The sequence below is a fragment of the Erigeron canadensis genome, chromosome 5 (assembly GCF_010389155.1).
Source record: "Erigeron canadensis isolate Cc75 chromosome 5, C_canadensis_v1, whole genome shotgun sequence".
NCBI lineage: Eukaryota > Viridiplantae > Streptophyta > Magnoliopsida > Asterales > Asteraceae > Erigeron > Erigeron canadensis.
The window spans coordinates 45,040,407-45,065,968 of NC_057765.1; the positions used below are offsets into that span (position 1 = coordinate 45,040,407).

General features: G+C 34.4%; 3 protein-coding genes and 1 pseudogene across 4 annotated transcripts; 3 read left to right on the forward strand and 1 right to left on the reverse strand.

The window, feature by feature from the left end:
* Positions 1-3: 3 nt before the first annotated feature.
* On the forward strand, positions 4-5,921 carry LOC122599222 (shaggy-related protein kinase epsilon-like). Its single transcript, XM_043771689.1, has 13 exons — positions 4-323; positions 2,182-2,433; positions 2,519-2,611; positions 2,749-2,808; positions 2,916-3,188; positions 3,284-3,358; positions 3,872-3,928; positions 4,012-4,152; positions 4,270-4,320; positions 4,412-4,507; positions 4,663-4,746; positions 4,892-4,994; positions 5,469-5,921. Exons 1-13 carry the CDS (start codon positions 264-266, stop codon positions 5,528-5,530), a joined length of 1,407 nt encoding a protein of 468 aa, XP_043627624.1. The 5' UTR covers positions 4-263; the 3' UTR covers positions 5,531-5,921.
* A 2,408-nt stretch (positions 5,922-8,329) lies between these two features.
* Positions 8,330-9,062, reverse strand: LOC122602224 (BON1-associated protein 2). Its single transcript, XM_043774937.1, has one exon. The coding sequence runs from the start codon at positions 9,027-9,029 to the stop codon at positions 8,460-8,462; it is 570 nt and encodes a 189-aa protein (XP_043630872.1). The 5' UTR covers positions 9,030-9,062; the 3' UTR covers positions 8,330-8,459.
* A 1,220-nt stretch (positions 9,063-10,282) lies between these two features.
* Positions 10,283-18,758, forward strand: LOC122599784 (cell division protein FtsY homolog, chloroplastic). Of its 2 annotated transcripts, XM_043772362.1 has the most exons (12): positions 10,289-10,646; positions 14,256-14,360; positions 14,488-14,561; positions 14,646-14,704; positions 16,039-16,076; positions 16,256-16,376; positions 16,473-16,541; positions 16,649-16,731; positions 17,157-17,225; positions 17,336-17,398; positions 17,494-17,621; positions 18,390-18,758. In XM_043772362.1, the coding sequence occupies exons 1-11, from the start codon at positions 10,347-10,349 to the stop codon at positions 17,605-17,607; spliced, it is 1,095 nt and encodes a 364-aa protein (XP_043628297.1). In that variant the 5' UTR covers positions 10,289-10,346; the 3' UTR covers positions 17,608-17,621; positions 18,390-18,758. The 2 variants fall into 2 exon arrangements, with proteins under 2 accessions (XP_043628298.1, XP_043628297.1); XM_043772363.1 differs by lacking the exons at positions 17,494-17,621; positions 18,390-18,758 and having other exon boundaries at positions 10,283-10,646; positions 16,649-16,736.
* A 1,620-nt stretch (positions 18,759-20,378) lies between these two features.
* LOC122600288 lies at positions 20,379-23,991 on the forward strand (annotated as a pseudogene).
* The last annotated feature ends 1,571 nt before the right edge of the window (positions 23,992-25,562 follow it).

Sequence of the window (25,562 nt, forward strand, 5' to 3'; positions counted from 1 at the left end):
AGATAGAGATAGATACATATTACATACACACACAAACAGAGCAAATATATACTATTACTTCTAGAGAGAGAAACCTATAGATTTAGTTAGAGAGAGATAGAGAGAAACTTGGAGTGGACGGTGGCGGAGAGTTACGTGTAGTGTTTCCGATTCCTTCTCCACGACGGCGTCGGCGTTGCGGTGATTGTTTAGAGAGAGAGAGAGAGAGAAAGTGTGGTATTATAGAGAGAGAAAGGGTTAGGGTTATGATTTATTGAAACATAATGAATGTGATGCGTCGTCTTAAAAGTATTGCTTCTGGTCGATCTTCTGTTTCAGATCCTGTAAGTTCTTTCATATTATATATATGTGTGTGTGTGTGTGTGTATTTATAGATATAAATTAAGATTAGTTAGATAATAGATTTATCTGTTTGGAATGCGGTGTGATCTCTATGGATATTCTGTGTGTTTTTTTTATGAAATGCTTGTATTTATTGATTTATATTATATATATTAACATTTTATAAAACTTATATATACATATTATATTTTATTTGATTTTTTGGTTAAAAAGGTTGAAAGAAAGAAAACAAAATGTATGTAGTATAACATAAAAAATAAGAAAAAAATATTATATATGCATTTGAAAAATAAGAAAAAAAACTAAATAATATATCTATTCAAAAATAAGAAATAAAAACTGCTATATATGTATTGAAAAATAAGTATAAAATCTATTATATGCATTAAAAAAAACCCTTATCAGTGCATATATACCCATACAGTCTCACGCATATGTTTTTTGAGAACAAGCCGAGTCAAGTTGTAGGATATTTAGGTTGTTTGTTTATTTATTACTGAGATCAAGCTCGAGCTCGTGTAAATATTTAGAAATGTGTTTGAGCTCGAGTTGATTCATTATTGTGCGAGTTCGATAGTTGTTTATCTTTTTAAATTTTTATTGAACTATATTTGAAGGCCTTGATTTCGTTTAACTCGTCTAATTACTTGAACTCGAGCTCGAATATTCTCATTTATGATCATGTATACACTAATCTTGTAGTTAAAAAACTCATTAAACTCACTTTAAGAATGTGTTTCGTATAACTTGGAGGTCTTTGATTCCAATATACTTAGAGGGTGTTTGGGATTGATTTCTGAAAATAGATTATGTGTTTTGAATAATCAGAATCAGATAATTAGCAGTAACAAAACGTGCTGTCAAATGATAATGTTTGGATTTGATTATGTTGTTTGATATCATAATAATCAGATAATCAACTCATTTAGTGTTTGGCAAATATATATGATTTTAGTAGTAAATAAATAAAATGACAATAAACGACATTCACCTTGATCACATCTGCCATGCATGTTATACTTGACAAGCTTTAAATATTCTAGATAACATACCTATGCAAAGAAATAAAGACTATACAATAACAATAAATAAACTAACATGTAGCCTTCAAACATCTTTATGTATATAATTTATACTCTTAAAAAAATTATGTGTCTGATAGTTTACTTGAATACCTCAATGCTATCAATTAAAATAATGATTTAATAGAAAAAAAGGAACAAAATCGAAATCAAATAAAAAGCACAGACTTATGACTTTATTAGGCGGCTGGCGGCAAGCTATGTATATAATAAAAGGTATATATAAAAGGGCATTTAAGAAAATTGGAGGGAAGAATACGGCAGGAAAGAGATATTAGATAATTGCGTTTCTGTACAGTAGGGGGAGAGGTGCTTCTCCAAAATCACGTTTTGTGGCCTTTTAAACGCTAATAATCAATTTTTAAATGTTTTTTGCCAAACACTAGAAACTAATTATTTGCGATTCTAAACGCAATAATCTATAAATCCATTTCATAACTCAACTCCAAACACCCCCTTATTAGTATGATATATAATGAGTATATTAATCATGTAATGGAAGGCTCAACTAGCTCATGGATCTTCGGCTCGCTCGTTAAATAGTTTTAATGATTTTTTGAACGAGCCGAGCCAAAAAAGAATTTTTCTAAGCTTGCTTGTTTAACTACTTTACTAAATAACTCGGCTCGAGGTCGAAACAATTAATCTTGAACTCGGTTTAAACGAGCCCGAGTAGCTTGAGAACAGCTCAGCTCGATTCTCACCCCTCCGTGCACACATGTGAATAATTATTTTTGTACTATTTACTTTTGGTTAGGGGGGAGATTCTAGCATAAAGAGGGTAAAAGTTGAGCAAGTGGTAGAAGAAACACATGACATTAGTGAACTGCAATCAGTAGAGAAGAGTACACAGGGTGTTGTAGAGCAGACTGTGGATGTTGAGTCTACAGATATGGTTGCGAGTACATCGAACGCATCTAGTAATGTTCAGACTGAAAAGTCTGACCTTGATGAGCTTCCGAAAGAAATGCATGACATGAAGATTAAGGAGGATAAATCTGAAGACAAGGTGACAATATAAATTGATGTTATGAGCTAGTAATACGTTTATTGTGTTGGATTCTTATTGTTTATTTGATTCAATTGTAATGCAGGAAATTGAGGCTACTGTTGTTAATGGTAATGGAACTGAGAAAGGTCAGATCATAGTGACGTCTGTGGGTGGTAGAAATGGACAACCAAAACAAGTAATTATTTCTTAGCTCATTGAATTATACACATATTATTGCATCGTGTTATCTCCCTTTTTTGTATTGTTCTATGTTCACTTTGTACACTTATGTGTAGTTGTTTGACTTAAACTGTTGAATTTGTTTTGGTCCAGACTTTGTCTTACATGGCGGAGCGTGTGGTTGGTACTGGCTCTTTTGGTGTTGTTTTCGAGGTACATGGATATGATTTGAGTTTTTTGGAATGGTAAATGTATTGTGATTAATGCATTCTTGCTAACATAGGTATATGCTAATAGTTTTGTGAATCCTTATCTGTTAGGCCAAATGCCTTGAAACTGGGGAGTCTGTAGCTATAAAGAAGGTGCTACAGGATAAGAGATATAAGAACAGAGAACTTCAAATTATGCGTTTACTTGATCATCCAAATGTTGTTCCTTTGAAAAATTGTTTTTATTCAACAACTGAAAAGAATGAAGTATACCTCAACGTTGTGTTAGAATATGTACCTGAAACAGTGTATCGGGTATCTAGGCATTACAGCAGGATGACTCAGCACATACCTCTTATATATGTACAATTGTACACATATCAGGTCAGATTAATTCCCAAGGATTTGAGGACTCGCCACTTTGTTCTTTTCACCTGCACCTTAATGGTTTATCTGATTTCATTTTCATTCTGGTTCAGATCTGTCGAGCACTTAACTACATCCACAGTGTGATTGGTGTATGTCATCGTGATATTAAGCCTCAGAATCTATTGGTAAGATCTTCTAGTGTATATAGTATATATAGTTTATTTTCGAAAGAGGGTGTCTTTTGCATTGCTGTCTATATCTATATCTATACTAGATATAAAGCATTTGAGGATGTGTCTTAAGTATTATAATTTTAGGCAAACGGATTGTACTATTTTACCCATATATTTAATACTCTAATGAAATTCACTGCCCTAATCAAATTTATACTATTTGATGTCAAATCAATTTCAAATTAATAAAAAATCAAATTTAATTTTTATATTATTATAAAGTAGAAAGTGAAAAAATTAACTTGTAGCAGCATACCACTTTAATTGTGTCTTTTACACAAAAAATCAGGACACCGTCATACAAAGCCGGTGGCCGGCTTGACCTGAACTTTCAGGTCTTGTATAGTTGCTATGCAACTAGAAATTTTTTTTGGCACATGTGCATCGCACACATACATTTCTAGTATACTCTGATTTTTTCTTCATTTTGAAGCCTATGCGATAATTTGGGATATTGATCTGCAGGTTAATCCGCACACTCATCAGCTGAAACTATGTGATTTTGGAAGTGCAAAGATGTTGGTGAGGGCAGCTATCACAATTTTTTTTGCTAATTTGTACAACCAACCATTATCAAGCTTTAACTCTTAGATATTTAATCGTAGGTGCCTGGGGAACCAAACATTTCATACATATGTTCAAGATATTATAGGGCCCCTGAATTGATCTTTGGAGCGAATGAATACACCAATGCGATAGATATGTGGTCTGCTGGCTGTGTTATGGCCGAGTTACTACTGGGACACGTATGTAACCAACTTAGTTTGTTTCTCTAATCCTTTTTTTTGTGTGTATATTTATGTTCAGATTATTTTTGTTTGTTTTTACTTCTGCTGATCTGTATGAGTTATGAATGTATGCAGCCTCTTTTTCCTGGCGAAAGTGGTGTTGATCAGTTAGTAGAGATTATTAAGGTATGATTTGGTACGTTTTTAGCTGCTGTAAAGTCATTTAAATTTTGATGTTCTTTCTAGCATTTATCTTTTGCATATCTGCTTACTTCAGATTTTGGGCACACCAACAAGAGAGGAGATCAAATGTATGAATCCCCATTACACAGAATTTAAGTTTCCACAGATCAAAGCTCATCCATGGCATAAGGTTTGTGAATGATGAAGAAAGCCATGTTGTAATATCATGTTTACTAGTTAATTTCTGGTTGACATGGTATAACTTTATAAATTTACCATGAACACTTGAGTTTGAGAATAATAAATGTAAGTTAGTAGAAATTTATTTTTGTACCTATCTCTCAGCTTTTTCAAAAGCGAATGCCACCTGAAGCAGTTGATCTTGTCTCACGCCTACTCCAGTATTCACCAAAACTACGATGTAGCGCTGTAAGTATATCTTGTTACATGGCTCGTTTTTTATTTTTCTGTTTAATTAAAACGAAGAATTGTGGTAGATTTTCTGTTTTTTCTATTTTTTTGGACTACCTATCAGCGGCAGTAATAGGATCTTTATGGTTATTGTGGTTTTCAGCTAGAGGCATGTGCTCACCCTTTCTTTGACGATTTGAGGGAGCCAAACACAACCTTGCCAAATGGAAAACCCCTTCCACCCCTATTTAATTTCACGCCACAAGGTACCAAATTTCTTTTTACACGGAGATTACTAATTAGGGTGGCAATTCTACCCTGTATATGTGATAATTGGTTAAGTTTGGTTTCTTTAGTAAAATTTAAAGGGTAGACTAAATTGGAAGAAGTAACCTATGCTGTAGTATTCTTGTTAAACATGCTGAGCGGATGAAAAGTAGCCTATGTGTAAATGTGTAATTAAGTGTTTTTAAATGCCTAAGTTGATTTCTTCAATTTCTTATAGTTGCCTATACTATCATATCGTATCCAATTATGTATAATTTTCGATAACAAGAGTCAGCAAAGTGTTGGTCAATCACCCAGACCTGTCATAAACGTTTACCATTTGGAGTGATTTTGAATTGTTGTCCAAAATTGTCCATACCAACCATCTATTTTCATCTAAAGGATTATGCATTTTTCCAAAAGAACAATGCTTACTACCTTTTCATTTTTTTACCTTTTCATTTTTTTTATAGAGCTTCATCATGCATCTCCGGAATTGCTCCAACGCCTTGTACCCAAACATCTTGAAAAATAAATTATGTGAAAGAAAGTTTTTACGCGAAGGAATTCCAGATGCATCATATTTGCTGCTGGGCGGTGACCCCTTGAGCTCATTTCAACTAATGGACGGTTGCAGATGGCGAAGATCAAGTTAATTTAAATATAAATCGTAGTGTATTTGGTAGTCGCTATACATATGTTGAGGTGTAGGCGTGTAGCCATATAGGTGGTATGTTCTTTTATGTGAAGTAGAATAGTTATCTATATCTGTAACATCCATCTACTCGACGGATTGCCTGCAAATTGGAAGGATGCATCATGCATCATTGACATACTTTTAGTGTATACTCTTTTTTCTTTTTTTGATAATTATCTGCTATGGAATGAGTTTTGTCTCGATAGCAATCAGCCTTGTTGTCTGATTATTAACTCCTGTGAAGATACTCTGGATTGGTTTGTGCTAATCAGGCTTGTCAGTTGTCAAGGAACTTGTTGGTTTCATAAATTTGAGGTTGAAATCTCAGATATGAAGCATTGAAGCATACGGTTCCGTACTCGACTCAAAACCTTTAATTATATTTGTAGTATGCATTAGTTTAAGGATGGTTTTCCAAGCCTACTAGTGTGTCAGGCTTAATAATGAACTAATACGTACATCTCTACCTAACAAATGACAATTTAAGTCGTAAATTTTGTTACAAAAAATCATACATTTGATGAGTTAAATTCATATAACTACAGGTGATACAATTTCATCCTTCTAGACTAAACAAAAGTATAATCATCAATAATCAAAATGCTCTTGTATTAGATCCAAGTTGTTATTCAAGACGCATTGGTTATGTATATATTTTTTTTCTCACAAATAACATATTTCATTCTTCTATAAAATATCAATAAATGTTTTAGTAATTGTTATAGAAGACCATGCAACACATACGTTTTCATTTTATTTTGATGGAGGTTTTTCTTTTTTTACAATTTATGTGTGCAACTTTAGGTTTCTTAACGTCCGTATCACACACTGAAATGATTATGTATCTTTACAATTTTGTAATTTTTTTGTGTGAATTTATTATATTTTTTTTGAACGGCAAGAAACTATATTATATATACACAAGACTAGGCTAGTAAAGCACTAGCCGTCAATAAAGTACAAACATGATTACAAGAACTTTAGAAATACAACAACCGACACAATCTAGACATAACCTGCGACCTGCAAGTATCACAAAACTAGTGGATATTTATCGGATTTCTAAACCACTCGTCCCAAAGAATGCTTGATTTTTTTGTCCCTGTTGTTGTACCAAGAATAAGCAGTCTGAACAATAGTGTCGACCAAAAGTTTATCACATCTCTTAGAAGTCCCAAAAACAATATTGTTCCTAAACCTCCAAAGCTCCCACCAAACCGCATAGATGATAGTTGTAGTAACATCTTTAACTTTTGGGGAATTTTTTAGCAAGTCTACATGATCCAGCAGCTCAATCAGATCCAAGTTATGGGGATATTTAAACCCAACCATCTTGTAATTTCGCTCCATACTTTCGTTGCCACAGGACAGTTAGCAAATAAATGGTGAAGAGTCTCAATACCATTATTGCAATAAGAGCATACAAGAGAATTATTATGAATCCCTCTGAACCAAAGATTGAATCTAGTAGGAATCCTATCCTTTAACACTCTCCAAATAAAGATGTTTACCTTACGAGGAACAGTCTTGATCCTTCTTGTAGCTGTGTAATGTCTAGGCAACCAAGTATTATCAATATGATTTCTAACACCTTTAACCGTGAAATCCTTATCTTGATTGCAATCCCAAACCCATTTATCAGGATTATCAACAATAGTTACACTCCTGATCCAATCACAAATTTATTATATATGTTGGGATGGAAAGTAATCCATGTTCAAATGCTTTCAGTTTTGAGGTTCCAATTGCAACGTAATGACACAGAGATGATTTAGCCATTGGCCACGGTCAAAATATTTATGCATTAAGACGATATTTGTAGTGAATGTTTCGCTAAAACAAAAAAAAAAGCTTGAGATTAGTTTTTGGTAAAGACCCTCATGGCCAATTGGTCATATATCAATCGAAAGACCTCTTTAAAATCTATAACGTCATGTGTAGAAAACTAGAAACATAAATTTTTTAGCAGGTATGTTAAAGATACGTGTTTCAAAGTGGAAGCAACCATAGGTGTTTACCGTGTGTGCTATATTATCTAGAACACCAACACTTTGACTTCCAATTATTTCATATCATGAAACTCATGAAGAAGTTTAACACATGAGTAAACCAATAAAAATTAATGAAAGTTTAACACATTAACCGTGCAATGAAGAAGGAAAAAAGAAAGAAAAAGAAAAGGTTTGTGGGTCAACCCTACTGACCTTATTTGACCCAAACTCTGTTTTGACCTGTTACACTTTTGTGACCTCCATATCTTCTCATGATCTGATTAATTTCTACATGGCGCAATTTACACTTCCAGGCGTCGCACAACTTTTTGGCATTCAACTGTCTTTTTATTCGTTATATATATATATATATATATATATATATATATATATATCTGCATTGTATTGGCATGTGTTGTTGGTATATGCAATTTTTTTGCTGTCATTCTAGTCAAGATGAACAATAGTTTTTTCATTATGTCACATAGGCCTTCCCAACTTTCATCTAAATGCCGAATGTAAACAATTATTAATATTAATACGAGTAATAAAGTAGATCAATTAATTAACACAAAAACAATTAACTATAGCTAGCTTCAATTCAAATATGTAATGTAACTCCTTAATTGACAGAACTCCAGAAGAATGAATGAATTCTTGATGATTTTACTTCTAAAATCACAATGAAAAATAAAAAAGAACATAAACTTTAACATGTAAGAACCGAATCGATCTTGAACAATTTAAATTTTCAAGGAGACAAGAATGGTGATCGATCAACATTGTTTTCCAACAGGAATACCCATTACAATTCCATCATCAGATACACCTTGATTCATCTTTTTATTTGATGCAGCGTCGTAATTCCATCTTGTCGGCTGCGAAGAAGATTTGCAGCTGCTAGTCCCAGCAATATCATAACCCGACGATTTCATCTTAATAGAAAGATTAATAATCCCATTACGATAACCAAACCTGTCTTTCAACCGATAACTCAAAAAGTGCAAATAGTTACTAGGAAAATACCCACCCATGAAGTCCGAGGTTGGAACCCTGACCGACCCGACAACATAATCACCAGAATTATTATTGCAATGTACTTCCAAGGTGAAATAATTATGCATGGGAATGTCGATAAAAAACTTGTCACCCCATGATGGGCATGACCCGTTTTGGGTGTCCATCCTTGTGGCCCCCAACGAATTATCTGATTCATTTTTTACGACCACAAACGTGCTTTTCTTGATGGAACGTTTTCCCGACATTGTAAGGGATTCGCCGGAGATGATTGTGAGTTCTAGAGCCGGCCTCGAAGAAGAAGAAGAGGTGTCTTTCGTTGCGCCCATTTTTGTTGTGAATTTGTTTGGGTTTGTGTAGAGACGTTATGAAAAAATCAGAACGTGTATTTATCTAATTTAATTTATAGAAAGATATATATGGATGTAGATTACAGGAAGTTGGGTGGCAAAAGAACAGAAACAAGGGGGATACTTCGGGTCAATATCTGGGAAATTGACTAGTTTTTACTCAAAGTAACGTACCTATATTTTGACCACATTCTTTTTGCGATACGTAACTGAGGTAATTAAATATCTCTTTTTTTTTTTAAACATTTAGTCGATATTCGACATCAGAGAACATCTCACCGTATAATGGTGAAATCCTGCACGTATTCTAGATTACGAGATGTTGATCATATGCCGTTACAGGTGATTCAAAGAAAAAACCCACAGACTTGTCACTCCTAAAAGTCGAACCCAAGACCTATAGGAAAAACCAAGATTGCATCTTCCAGTTGAACTAGACTTCATTTGCAAATATATCTTTTTAACCCATAAAAGTAATTATCATTATTATTTTATAGAGCAATTTTAAGATGATACTCTTTTACAAACAAAATATTATAAGCATATAGCATATAAGGTAGTCTAATCAATTAAAATAATATAAAAATTACATAAACAAGATTTTTGATAACGTTTAGGAAGTTTAGAAGTTAAATAAAATAATGTACATTTTTCATTCCATTTATATGTCGTTTTTGACTTTTATAAATTTTTTTTTGAAACTTTCATCGTAAATATATCATTGTTTTCAATATATAGTAGATGAAATTTATATCAATAAGAATAATATATATTAAAAACTTAATTTACTTATATATTTTATATTAGATGTCATATAATATAAACAAAGCTATTTACCGTCAAACTTAAAAAAATGTCAAACGTGGATAATTAAAATGACACTGTTGGAGGAATATTTATGTTAAATATATATATATATATATATATATATATATTACTAATAATTACAAGAGAAAGGTCCTCGCACGTTGAGCCAGTGATAGAAGTGACGACGGTGGTGGTGGTGAAGGATAGATGACGAGAGTGGTGACGAGGGCGGTGACGCCGGTAAGTAGTGGATTTTATTAATGTAATATTGTACATCATGTATAAAAATATAAATATTGTTAAAAATTATAGTGGATATTAAATTTAATGTTAAAAATAAAAGTAAGATTTCTTAAAATATTGATATGCATACGAAGATAATGGAAAACGACATCGTTTCAAACAAATCATGATCATCATCTGGCAACGAATCCCCCGCACAGCAAAACCAATTCCTTTGAGAACATAAATAAAAAGAAGAAGAAACAAATGGCATCTCCGCTCTCACATCCCTTCTTCTACTCTTCAACCACGGCATTCAACCACCAATCTCCGCCGCTGTTCCTCCGTCCAGCCACCAAATTCAGATGCTCAGCTGCCGCCGCTGGTTCCGAGACCGGATTCTTCACCAAGTTAGGTAGATTAATAAAAGAAAAGGCAAAGAAAGACGTAGAGAAGATATTCTCGGGTGGATTCTCGAAAACAAGAGATAATTTAGCTGTAATTGATGAACTACTCCTTTATTGGAATCTATCTGATACTGACCGCGTCCTCGATGAATTAGAAGAGGTATATATATATATCTTATCTTATATCTATATGTGTATGTGTATATATCAGGTTCGAGAGAATTTCATATATACCCGACTCAAATAAACAATATCATATTTCCCCTTCTTAAATGCTATAAATATCATATATATACCCAAATTAATAATTCAATTGTATTTAAAGTTCTTTAATATTTGTTAACTCGATTTTGTACATTAGCTACCATTATACCTTTTTCAGATTCTCTTTTAAACACCAGTATCATTTATAGATCTACACTAATGAGCTATCAAAATTAAATCAGCTAATTTGTATAATCTAATTTACAAATAATTTATAACTTCAAAGTTTATGTAAAAATTAAAGTTCTTGAATAAAAAGTGAAATTAGGACACACGAGAAATGCATGTGACTTTTTAGTCGAACAAGATAAAACAACTCTTCATTGTTGAAATGACATTAATGAATAGTTTGATTGTTACAGAAACAAATGTTATGAATTTGATCCAAAATATTACTCGTATGACATAACAATTTGGTGAAAACGTAAGATATAAACAATACATATCATGTTATGACACTCATATGCTGAACATGAATTTCAATACTATCTAAAAGACTACTCACTACATTCTATTTGTCAACTACGTACATAATGTAGTTATACACTTATACGTATCACATTGCAAAAAAATTCACATATACTTGTTTGTCAAGATTAAAAGATAAATAAAATAGTCGAGAGTTTTATTTTTCTTTAAGAGAACTAAAGGTTAAAACAGCCATTAACATAGTTTCAAATAATTGTTAAGTGTTTTAATTATTTAAAAATTATCAAATTTATTGAATTGGATATATATGATATTTTTAGAATTGAAAGAGGGGAAATATGATATTATTTATTTGAGGTGGGTATATATGATATTTGAATGATTTAGGGAGGGGAAATATGAAATTAATTCGTAACGTTCAGTTAGTATTTGGTTATTCAGTTAATTCTAGTAGTACAAGTTTATAATCATGCTATTAGTCCGAGTTTATAGCTTCGGTAGAAACAAGTTTTTCAAAGCTAAAGTTAGGGTCAGGGACAACTTATATGTGTACTGTATCATTTGAGAATGACTTTATCTTTCCAAATTGAGTTTAATCAAGGATGTTGCTATTAATCACAAAACTAGAAAAATGTACTTGATATAAAATATCTATAACTTTATTAATCAAGGTCCCTCCCAAGTGACTTGAGCAGCCCTTGCTAGGAAATGATTTTCCATTATTTATGTTCGAATGCTAGCTCTGATAACCAAAAATCGTGAACTCCCACCCTTTCAGTTTTGAGGTTCCAATTGCAGTGTAATGACAGACTAATGATTTAGCCACTGGGCATCGTTAAATCTTTATGTGTTAAGACGACATTTGTAGTAAATGTTTCACTAAACCAATAAAAGCTGTGCTTGATATTTGGTAAGATCCTCCCAGTCATGCCAGGACCATTTCAGGCCAAGTATCAATCGAAAGACCTCTTCAAATCCTGGCCTGGGAGCAGTCTCAGTCTGGCCTGGTGCTTGGCCTGGATAAATCCCATTTTTTTACCCGGTTATAAGTCTGTCCCGTTTTGTTGCTTGCTTTGTGAAGGAACCTTTTAGCAGGTATGCTAAAGGAATGTGTTTCAAAGTGGAAGCAATCGTAAGCGTGTGTGATATTACCTACAACACCGACACTCCAACTCGTGTTTACTTCATAATACCATATGAATGAGTCTCTATCATATAAACAGTAAAACACAACAAAATAATCCTAGATTTTTGACACAGTGTTTGCAGCCTGAATTGAAAGTGTTGAACTAAGTGGCATATCCTTCCATACCAAAAAAATCAAACACACTTAAGGAGAACAATGATAATTAAACCCTCATATAGTTTCGTTTAATGAAGTTTAGTGATGAGTGAACCCTTATCATTTTACACATTAAGCATGCATAAAGTTTTCCACAAAAGGAAAAACGTGTTTGTGGGTCAACCCTACTGACTTTTTTTGACCCAAACTCCATTTTGACCTCTTACCCAAGCCACCTGTTTTGCGACCTCCATATATGCTCTTCCATTGGATTATGTCTACATGGTTCATTCTACACTCTGCACCACTTTTTGGCATTCAACATCTTTTTTTATCTGCACTGTTTTGGCATGTGTTGTTGGTGTCTGCATTTTGCTGCTGTCTACCTTGTATTATGTCATTCTACTATGCAGAGGCTGCTCAGATGAGTTCTTTATTTTCAAGGGTCAAAAGTTAGCCCAGGTCAAATGTCTCCCATTATAACTCGAGATCGCTGGGAGGTGTTTTGTTGTACCTTTTTTCTTATTTAGGTACAGATCTCAGTATGATTGTTCCTTTTTTCTTATTAGTTTGTTACAAATGTTCTTAGAGCACACAACGTGGATGCATAACCATACCAACACCATGGTCTTCCTCAACGGCATGTATCATGCTTATCGTGTGTTTGTCTAAGATTGTCTTTTTAAAAGAATAAACTATAAGGTGTCAGTGTAGTCTACACCATGGAAAAAGTGGTCCGGTGTGGCTCTGATGTGACAAGTTTTATAGTGTGGTCCATGTTAGCACACCAAGTGCTGTTAGTGTAACATATTGTTAGGGTAGCTCTATAGCAAGTAACTAAACTAGGTAGGAAATTTGCTGGACATATGGGTAAACTGGTGAAGGATAGGTTCAAACTTCAGAGGTCTATATCATCCCGTGTTAATGTTCTTGAAGGATATCTCTGTCTCTACTATATTATAAAGCATTTGTTCCCTCAATTTTTTCAACTTTAAGTAATTGAAAACCCCAAAATATCTTTGTCACTTATTCATAATACCATTAGAAGAAATCTCAACCACTCATTTTTCTCTATCTCCTCAAATCTCAACCACTCATTTTTCTCTCTCCTCCATAAATCATTTTATTCCTCTAATTCATTCAAAATCTTTTATCTCAAAAACCGTACATGGATAAATTATAAAATTTATATGGGTGTTCTTAAATTTTCATGCTATTTCATTATAGAGGCCATTCGATATACTTTCGACGAATTTTAAATCCGAGGGCGGAGCCCATACGGCTAAGGAATTTGGCTATCACACTCTATGACCTATCACCTCTTATGACCTATCATACTTTATGACCTATCACCCCCACCATCTCACCGCCGCAAGACGCGGGTACTTTCCCTCGTATCATATAAAGGAGGTTATGTTTGCTTTAGTTAAGGATTGCATGAATGATATTTGAGCTGTGAAAGTTTATCCTCTATTGCCAGATATGTTTTAGAACTTTATAAATAGGTTTTGAAAACATCACATTATAGATGCTTTGCTGAATACCTAACTCTGTTTTATTTGCTTCTGATTTACGTTATATAGTGATTTGTTGGATTTTGGGTGTTTTCTGTTTCATTTATGCTGAACAACCGAATGGTTCTAACTCCAAAAACATATACTGTTTATTTGTTTAATGCTAATTGGAGAGAATAAATGCTAATTGGAGAGATAAATTTGATGAACTTATGTTATTTCACCATGGCCACGTTTGAAAATTCTGCCATGAAATTATGTTTACATTCTATGCTTCTAGGCATTATTGGTGTCAGATTTTGGCCCAAAGATTACAATAAAGATTGTTGAGAGCTTGCGGGATGAAATTTATGCTGGAAAGCTCAAGTCAGGACCTGAAATAAAGGCAAGTGTTGTGAATATGAATTTTTCTTAAAAAATTATTATTTAACCTTTAGTTGCCTTACTTTTAGTTGACAGACAGGGGTGGCTCCAAAGATTATTCTCCCACTTTTTATTTTTATATATTGTAGGATGCTTTGAAGAAAAGTGTACTGGATATCCTGACAAATAAAGGTGCTAAAACGGAGCTCAAACTTGGATATAGGTTTGTGATTGCATAAAATGGGATCTTTTGTGTCTTTATGTTCGGATATCATGATGCTGTCACTCAGGATGTCTATGTTTACAGGAAACCGGCAGTTATCATGATAGTTGGTGTTAATGGAGGTGGAAAAACTACATCTCTTGGTATGTTGATGAATATAATGTGTTCAGTATTTCAAACGGGGTGGGGTTTATGTTGATTAAATCAATGAAAAAGAAAACAATTGCATATTGAATGAGCATATATTATTATGCTCAATCACAATGGGTTTAACCTTGTCAATCACCAGCCCTCTTGGCATAGCAGTGCAAACCTACCAAGGCCTTGGTGGACCTAAGGTGGTTGATGATCAGAAAAAGATGGTGGTTTCTCTCTCTAGAAGGATTTGAGTGTTTTTGATAATGAATGATTGTGAATGTGAATGATTTGATGCCTAATTATTGGGTTTATACCCGTCAGAGTTAGCGCAACTCTCGTACATGGGCCTGACCCTACAACATGACCTAAAAAGGCAGCATACGAGGAGCAGAAGATCTTATAGAATGTTTAATGTCACATCTGTGCTGTGTCATATCATGCAGCATAAATAATAGTCCAAGTAATTTAAATATGGAACATGGAGGTTAGGATAAAAATATATTGCTCGCACGCCTTCCCGCCCTGCGGGCTTCTCCGTTTCTCTTCCTGCTCTCCAGGCTTTTCCGCTTCTCTTCCCACCCTTCGGGCCTCCCGTCGAAGAGGCTTCACCCCTGGCTTCCTTCCAAGGGATGGCATATGGCTCCACCCATGACTACCTTCCAAGGGATGGCTCCACTCGTAGCTTCCCTCCAAGGGGTGGGTTCAGATTGGCTTCTTGCTGAGCCTCTTTTTCCTTCTGACCTTTCTTGCGGCCCACAGTGAGTTAACTGGTCAAAGCTTTGACTAGACTTAGGTCACCATATGTGTACATATATTAGATGAACTAACATTAAGTTGAGCCTTATTCCATAGCCAATTCTTGAGTGTGGGTTGGCACGCCCTCACATACAATGATACAAATATGATTTTCTCAACCAGAATGAGTGGATTTTCAATCATGCTATTATTACCAGCAAACCAATCGCCTTAGTAGCTCGAAAATTGGAGTCTCAAAATTTGAATAGTCACATTTAAAAAAATATAACAATCACGCAATCATATTTGAAAAAAGGCATGCACATGTGTCTGTATATAATCACATGTGATCACAAACCATATTGGTTATCTGTATTTGTTGGGGATGAAATGAAACATTAATTAAAGAAGCTGCACCATAATATGGTGCACCCCGAAATAAATTTCATATTTGAGCTTAGTCTGCCTTGAAAGCCAGTTTTGGTTTTGTACCTGAACTGACAACAGTAATCCGAGTTCAAAAGTAGCCCGGTTTGTATCTGGCTACTTAATTTGATAGCTGAGAACTGAGCATTCCTTAACAGTATCCGCATGTTTTATACAGGGAAACTGGCTCATCGATTGAAGAGTGAAGGCGCTACGGTAAGTTCATAGCTTGCTGATACTTATATTGCCTGCGTATATACATATCTATACTGTGCAGTTAGATCTCGCAAATTTTATCTGTAACCAAAGTTTAGTGTAGTCACTTTACCGATGAAGTTATCTATTTGAATGATATAACCCCTCATTTCTATATACCTCTGTTGGAACTTGTGTAGATATTAATGGCAGCTGGTGATACTTTTAGGGCAGCTGCAAGTGACCAACTGGAGATTTGGGCTGAGAGGACCGGTTGTGAGATTGTTTCAGCTGAAAAAGAGAAGGCAAAAGCATCATCAGGTAGACAACCGAACTGAGATTTATTACCTTATTGAATAGTTGGTCATGTAGCAGATACTATTACTAACACGTGATCTTGAAGTTCTTTTTGTGTAGTTCTATCACAGGCTGTCAAAAAAGGGAAAGAACAAGGTTTTGATATCGTGTTATGTGATACCTCTGGACGTAAGACTTGGTGTTGGTCAATATCATTACTTTTAAGTTTTCATTACATCTGGTGCTTGCTGACCAGTTTGTTTATTTTCCGGTTTTTTAAATCATATGGTGAATAGGTCTACACACTAATTATAGCTTGATGGAAGAATTGATCGCATGCAAAAAGGCTGTAGCTAAAGTTGTTCCCGGCGCCCCTAATGTACGGTACTATTGTCAGCCATCTTAGTTTCATTTGATGTAATACTCCTGCTTTGTACAAAGGAATCATTGTGTATGAGATCACCAGGATGGCAGGATTCCTATTTTGTAACAATGAGCTCATACAAAAGGCAAATAGCAATTGTTTAGCTTGAAAATTTGTCACTTTTCATGAGACATAGGGAACACTATGATCTTTGTGTGCTTTAGAAGCCAAAGAAGGAAATGAAAGAGAATGAAAATGTATAAAAAGTAAAGTTACTTTATTATATCACTTCCCAATCCAGCATGAACCTAAATTTTGTGAGTTCCATCTTTATGCTTCTTCTATGACCATACAAATAGGACACACAAACCGAAAATGCTACATGGTTTAAACATACTTGTTAAGTCCTGCGGATCTATATGATCACCTCAATTATACAGGAAATTTTACTCGTTTTGGATGGAACAACGGGGTTGAATATGCTCCCACAAGCTAGGGAGTTCAATGAGGTGAAGATTCCATATTCTTTATGTTACTTTATATATTGAACACCCTTTTTAGAGACATAAATACCATTAAAATAAATAGTATAAGAATTATACGACGGCTTCTATGGCAGGTTGTAGGAATAACTGGTTTCATTTTGACAAAATTAGATGGCTCTGCAAGAGGCGGCTGCGTGGTATGTGAATGTTTTTTTTTTCTTTTCTTGTCACAAACAGTTTCGTATTTATCATCATTTAGTTATGATACCTTTACAATGTCTTCTGCTTGCAGGTTAGTGTAGTTGATGAACTTGGAATTCCAGTGAAATTTGTGGGTGTTGGGGAAGGGGTGGAAGATCTTCAGCCATTCGAGGCAGAAGCATTTGTTAATGCCATTTTCTCATGAGCCATTAATAACAAGTAAGTTTGTTCCAGTATCTGTAATTGTATATCTCCATCATCTTGATTCACATGACTTTGGAGGCTTTTAGAATGTCAAATATACCCTTGAATACGAACAATATAAGGTATACATGTAATTCTTTATAGTGGTAATGGTCATATAGGTAAATGTTACTTGAGTACTTGACAGCCTTGTTTACAGTTGGGGATGTTGCAAAATCAAATGTAATATTCTGAAATGGATTGTTCGTAAAAAGTGTAATGAAGAACTTTCTATATGGCAGAAGTAGCCATATGCTTGTTTATGTTGAATTGTTGACATCTTGTAATGAATACTTTTGTGATATTCATAACCCAATGGATAGAGACATTATATATAAGAAATTGGGCACACTGGTGATCTCCAATGTTACGTATTTTGTTTTCATTGTATTTCGCAACATTAGTGGTTTGCTTGTAATGAAATTCAATACGAGTACTTTGGAAACTCATTGTTGGCATGGTTTTTTCTTGATTATAGTCGAATGCTGTCTAAAGAAAAAAAGAAGTTGATACCTCTACATTTAAGTTATTGTAGATTAGTAGTTTCACCCTGTATCGTGAGACACAAAGAAATTGTCATTTAATAGGCAATTGCATTCAAGTACCTTTTAGGAGTAAAATTGTGGTTTGGTTACCTAGAAAAGTTTATAATTTATCTTCTATGAAGATTGTGAATATGTGTAGTTGACTTTTAAATTTCGGTGGAGAGAGTTCTATCTTTACTTATACTTTGTATTGTTATAGGTGTAGGAATCACCAAGGCCTAAGATTGACAGGGCTGTTAGCAACACCGTAGTGCTAGAGAGAAGTGGAGTAATATAGCAAAAGGCAGTGCTCAATTTAGTGCTAGAAACATGTGAACTACTACACAACATTTATAAGATGGCTGTGATCAGAATTGGTTTTGCGTGATGAGTTCCGACGCTCTAGTTTGTCCACAAGAGAGTTGTTAATGTAAAGATGATTTAGGATTTCGATTCATTTAGGGTTAAATGAGTTTTGCCATTTACTTGTAATATTCCATCATCAATAATCTTTGAGGTTTTTCTGTAGCTATTGGATTAGAGCTTTTGTTTATAGTGTTTTATATTTCCATGTATTACTTGACATTCATTTGTTACTAAGAGCTCATGCATACATGAGCTTATTTATATGTATACTATGGTCATAGAGGTGAACAAAAACCGGTTTCTACCCGACCCGAAACCGAACCCGAACCGGTTTTTCGGTCAACGGAACCAAAATCGGGTTTGACCCAACCCGACCCGGTTTGAAACCGGTTTGGGGTCAAACTTTGACCGGTTATTGACCGGGTTTGACTCGGTTTTTTTGACCAAAAACCGAACCTGACCCGAACTCAACCCGAACTCTAACCGAAAATAAAACCCGAAAACCCAAACCGGTTTGGGTCAAACCCGGTTGTTGACCAGTTTCGGGTTCGGTTTCGTTTTCGGGTTCGGGTTCCAACCCGGTTTCTTTGTACACCTATGGTATAAAGCATTCATCCCACCACATTTTAAGATCAAGGAACTTATATAGAACATGTGTTGTATCACCTTATCTTTTCAATCTAGTAAAAATAAGAAACATAATCTCATCTCTTTATCTTTTACATTACCACTGTTGGCTACTGCCAATGATTGACAAATCTCGTACCTCTATACTCCTACTTGAATAATTAATGTAGGTTCTATAAGTTTGAATCATGTTCCTACTAAATAATTATATGTTCATCAATATTAGCGTGATGCTCACGCAGGCGTTCGTAGGAAATAGGCTTTGGTGGTTTATCAATTTTTTAAAAAAAGTTCTGATGGCTGTAGCTGGTGGTATGTGTCATTTTTATTGAGGGGACGACATAAGATCTATATAGTAGTAGTTGTATTCAATAAACATGTTTGGTGATGTTTTCAACCCTAACTAATAGAAGATAGCCGTCCTCTGTTTCGCTTTTCTTTCTAGTTTCCTTATGTCATAAATAGAAACTACTATTGCTGAGAACTAATGAAACTGACTCAATAGATGGCTTCAATTTATGAAAAATCTAGGCAAATATGATTTCAAGATTATGTTAGTTTTCCAAGTTTGATCTACTTTTGGCTTTAAAATTAATATATGTAGATGATATAGTAAGGGTAAATACTGTAGCTGACACCCTTCTAGGCTCCAGCATATTTCAATTGGTTACATATTTCTGGCTATAAAGTTAGGTGCAAAGTTGATGGATGAATGAAAATGTAGTTTTTCCCCTCTAACATGTTTTCGGATGATTAATGCGTATGATATATTTGGCTATACAGTAAAATGGTGTGGTTGACGGCTGAACAGCGCAGTTGATACGCTTCTACCATGTTTCAAATATTTAGAGTTAATGCATCCAATTTTATAGTTAATCGAATATGTTGTTAGCCTGACTCATAGCTAAATAGTTATGACTTATCCTCTTTTTAATGCTCATGTAATTTCACTTTTGTCATAAGATTAAAGTTGATAAATACCAAATGTTTAAATATATAGGGCTTTAATATAGAAAAAAGTATCAGGAAATATGATTTGGAGACGGAGTTCATATTTCCTAGTTTTATCTTCTTTTGGCTTTCATATGTGTAGATAACTAGTACATGTTTTATAACCATCAACTAACAAAGACAAGTCTAAGGATGAAAACATGTCAATGTTCAGCAAGTTGTGGTTTGGGGTTTCTATAAATACTTGGGCCACATGAGATGAGTCTTCACCAATGTACCAGTAACAATTATTAAGTTGTAATCCATTTCTCTAGCTGAATCATGTCGGAGTTCACTAATGCTCATGATCACGCTTCAGACATCAAGCACAGTGATTTTCCCGACGATTTCATCTTCGGAGTAGGCTCATCTGCATATCAGGTCTGTCTTTATGCATTTCCACTGACTCAGTGTCACACTATGTGAAAATTCTTTTTTCTAAAAGAGTCAAATGCTTTTTATTAGTAATTCTTGAACTCTTATTGTTGTCTTAACAACTTCTCAATGTAACTTCAAGGTTGAAGGTAGTTGGAGAGCAGATGGTAAAGGCTTGAGTATTTGGGACTCTTTTAGCTTGAGATACCCTGGTATATATCTCTCTTTCATTCCCTTTAAATTTTATTGTATTTAAATTTTAATCTAAAGTTCAATTTAATGTACTTGATAATGGTCATTTCAGATAAGATTCAGGGAGGTACAAATGGATGCCACAGTGTTGAAAATTATTCCAGAATGAAGGTAATAATAGATAACTACTAACAGATCATATATATGTGACAACAAGTTCAAGGTTATAAATGAGATTGATGGTTATAACTTGATCAATGAAAACCATACAGCTAGTTGAGTCAAATGTTCCTAAACTACCAAGTGTGGGCAATATGTATCTGCTATATCTAATGTTATTGGAAGACAGCATGAACATGTGCTAATTACAACAATTTTTGTTTTTTGCTCAACATGTTTTGGAATCTCCTATGCATCTTATGATAATGCCTCTGTCCATGAAACCCGTGGGAACAAGCCCCTTAGAAACATTACAAAATCCATGTGGATAACATCTTGTCAACTGTCATATTTACTTTGTGCATGATGATGTATACATTGGGATATCTCCTGCACATCAGGTGTGTTTCTTTTGGAATTATCCCCCTGATATGCTTTTTCTTTAGTAAAGTGCAAAATATGGGCAGTATATGTTTTCATGCATACAGTATTTTGGTACTTGACCTCATTTTATATTGTGAAAACTTAATGAGTTATAACTCATTAATGTAAAAAAAATATTCCAGGAAGATGTACAGCTGTTGAAAAAATTGGGTGTAACCTCGTACAGATTCTCTATTTCCTGGTCGAGAATATTACCAGGTAAAATTGAAAGGTTTTTATTGATTACAAACCGGAACATATAATGTTAATCAGTTAAAATCCTCTTCACTACAAGTAAAGCGACTAGTTATCCTTGGGATAAAGATGGTGACGCCACTTTTAATGATAATCATGATGTAATGTTTCGTTACCAGCAACAATTAGGCTTTTAGGGACTCTGGGCCATTGGCACTTAGCAAGGGATTATGCTTTTTTAGCCACAAATTTAGCTCGTTGCTCATGACAGTTTTTCTATAACTGAATAGGTGGGAAATTATGTATGGGCAAAAGCATGGAAGGGATTGATCACTACAACAAGTTAATTGATGAGTTATTAGCCAATGATATTGAACCTTTTGTCACCCTTTTTCAATTTGATTTTCCAAATGCTTTGGAGGAAGAATACATGGGTTTCTTAAGTTCAAAAATAGTGTAAGTACTGTTTTTCGTTTTACTTTTTGGTTTGTATGTGCATCACCCAACTAATTGTCTGCTTTAAAATTTAGGGATGATTTTGTTAATTATGTGGATATTTGTTTTTGAGAGTTTGGAGACCGCGTGAAGAATTGGGTGACCGTGAACGAGCCTTATATGTTTACCTATCAAGGGTATGTAACTGGTGCATATGCACCTGGTCAAGGCGGCAAAAATCAAGATGGTGACCCCCAAGTGGAACCATATATAGTAGCATACAATCTACTAAACTGTCACGCTGCTGCTTATAGATAATATCAAGAAGATTACAAGGTCTATATATATGACCTATAAAGGGTAACTATATATTGGCATCATTATATGCACTTGATCAACATGTTTGTAGACTTCACCAGTGTAACTAAGAAACAACGCAATATCCTGAAACATAATATGTAGTTTCTAATGATCCCGTAAATGTTTGTAATCTCATTTCAGTCTTCTCAAAAGGGTAGGGTTGGAATTACACTCAACTGCAGCTATTTCCAACCTTATCGTGGTTCAGCTCATCAACCTGACATCCAAGCTGTTGAATACGCCTATGATTTTATGTTTGGTTGGTAAGAAACGTAGCTAGGTGCTTTCGGCTAGCTTGTATGTGTGTGTTTAAAATCTATACATCGCCATTAACACTCAAAGTGGTATGCTATGATGATTTATATTTTAGGTTTGTGGAGCCATTAACCAAAGGTACCTGGCCTGAGAACATGCAAAAATTCGCCATCACTCCAACACCTGACTACCCGAACGGGCGTGTTTTGCCTAAATTTTCCATCGAGCAGCAAACTTGATTTGTTCATATGATTTTCTAGGACTAAACTACTACACCGCAACGTTTGCTAAATATCAAGAGCCCTCTGTTGAAATTCCTCCAGGATATGCGACAGATTGCCACTACACATCATCAAGTATGTAGAGAGATATATGGATGTCTTTTCTCATTATACTTTATTGTTCATTACTCATTCAGTTTTATTGTGTTGTAGACCAAGACTCAAAAGGACAATACGCTGGAGTGCCTGTAAGACTTTAGAAACACTCTTACATTTCCATGTTTGTTTATACGGTTATTAATTTATCCACACTGACCACCCAATTTGATAGGCATTTCCAGGGGTGTCAATGTTTCTTTGTCCAGAGCAGTTTACTGAACTCTTGGTCCACATTAAGAAGAAATATAACATTACTAAAGATATTATCGTGACAGAGAATGGTAGAATGCTATTTTTGGTGTTTTATGGTTATTGATTGGTAGTTCCAGGTTAGGTCATGTTATATTTATTAAAAGTGAGTTCTTGTGACAGGCTTCCCTGGTAAGAATGAGCCTGGGAAAACTGTTAAAGAAGTTCGTGACGATACATTTCGAGTTAACTACATAAAGAAGCATCTTAACGCCATCAAAATTGCAAGGAAGTGAGTTAGCTTCCCATCATTTAACGCTAATATTCTTTTATGGTCACATCATGAAATTCGACATAAAGTATATTTGAAATGAACATCTACGTAATCACAACGTTATGCATGATTCTGGCTAACTTCTTTTTGAATGTCGCAGTAACAATGTAAATGTGACGGGGTACTATGTGTGGTCATTCTTGGATAGTTTTGAATGGAGTTCTGGATATAATCTTTGGTTTGGTATGATGTATGTTGATTACGTGAAAGACCCACAGAGGTACCCGAAAAAATCAGCAGTTTGGTACGGAAAATTTCTTTCTGGGGACAAAAAGGATGCATCAAACAAGGCTACTGAACAAGCAATTGAAGTGAGCCAGAAGCTGAGGAAGTCTAAAGCTTGAGAAATTCGAAGCTAAAATGGATTATTACGCGTTAATTATAAGGGTTTCATGACACTAGCCTTGATATCAAATAAAACTCTTGTGTGTGATGCTTGATGCTTATTTATTAATGGTATGAATATTTGTAAAATGTCTCAGTAATACATAAATAACACATTACAAACGTTATATTCAATGGAGTTTTTGGAGTTTTGTTCACGTTTGGTTTCCATTTAAGCAGGGTTTAAACTAGGAGTGTAAACGAGCCGAGCCGAGCCCGAACTCGATAGTGCTCGAGCTCGAGCTCGAGATCGTTTAAGGAGCTCGGGCTCGAGCTCGGCTCGTGATGTGTTAAGAAAGCTCGAGCTCGACTCGAGTTCGGCTCGTTTGTCAAAAAAAACTAAATAAGTCTGAGTTTGGCTTGAGATCGAGCTCGGTAAGTGATCAAAAACTAAGCTCGATTATGAGAGATTCGTGAAAAAAGCTCGTTTATGTTCGGCTCGATTAGTATATGAAAGCTCGTTTAGGCTCGCGAGCTTAATCGAGTTATGGATTCAAAGCTCGAGCTCGAGCTCGTTTAATAAACGAGTCAACAGTTAAGCTCGAATTCGGCTCGAGCTCGTTTAAGCTCGGCTCGAAACAAGCTTTTTACGAATCGAGTTCGAGTATTTCGCGAGCAGGCTTGACTCGTTTACACCCCTAGTTTAAACTTAATGATTTCAAAATTAGGTGAATCTAAAGTTTTAATTTTTAGGGTTGGTTGGTTGTCCATTAGTAAGTTCTTTGATTTTGTGAAAATCCATTTGGTTTTAAGTTCCATTCTCCACATTTGGGCAGGTGGAGTTCAGATTTTTGGATTTTATTTCAACATACTATTAAGTCGATGTTGAAAAAAAACATTTGTGTAATTTAAGAGTATGATAGAATGATGATAAAATAATTAAATAAATAAATAATAAAATAAAGTTATATGGTTTTTTAACTTTTATAAAACATTAGCCTTTCAAAAAGAAAAAAATGAAAAACGTTATCATCATTATCATTATGGTATGTATCATAAGTAAAGTGTAAAACCTTATGAACTACAGTATATATTTATGCAACATTTATTTGACAGCTTATTTGGATCATGCCTGGTTTGTGAACCTTATTTGACAACATGTATGAGGGGTCTGGTTTGTGAAACAAAAAAAAGCTTACTTGGATCATGCCTCATCATTTACAACGAGGGTTGGTGCTCGGACTTTGCGGCGGTTAAACGGTGATGATAATACAAAACAATGGGGGATAAATCGATATGCGTGTGTGTAAATAGGAAGGAGAAAAAGAAGTGACCATGTGTTAAATCTTGATAGGGTGTTGTCTGATTGTGTTTAGAGATAATGTGTGAATTAGGGGCAATACGAAGATATTGAAAAGATTACTAAATTTCCTAAAGGGGATTGATATTTCTATAACAAGTTTTAACCTTCTACAACAATTCACGCATGATACAGTTGTACATTACGTAATAAAATCTGTAACTTTGTTGTAGATGGTTAAAATTTGTTGTATAAATATCACTTCCCTTTTCAAAAATAGGAAGTCCGATAAGGGATTATAGATTATAGATTTGAGTAAATAGGAAATACAATAGACATTTATAATTGGATACGAAATATATATATATATATATATTTACATTTCCAATTACTTGTAACCATTATATTTATTTTAAAATCGACAATTATTATAATCAAATACACAAGAAAATATCACATTATTTTTATTTTATTTGATAAAAAAACACA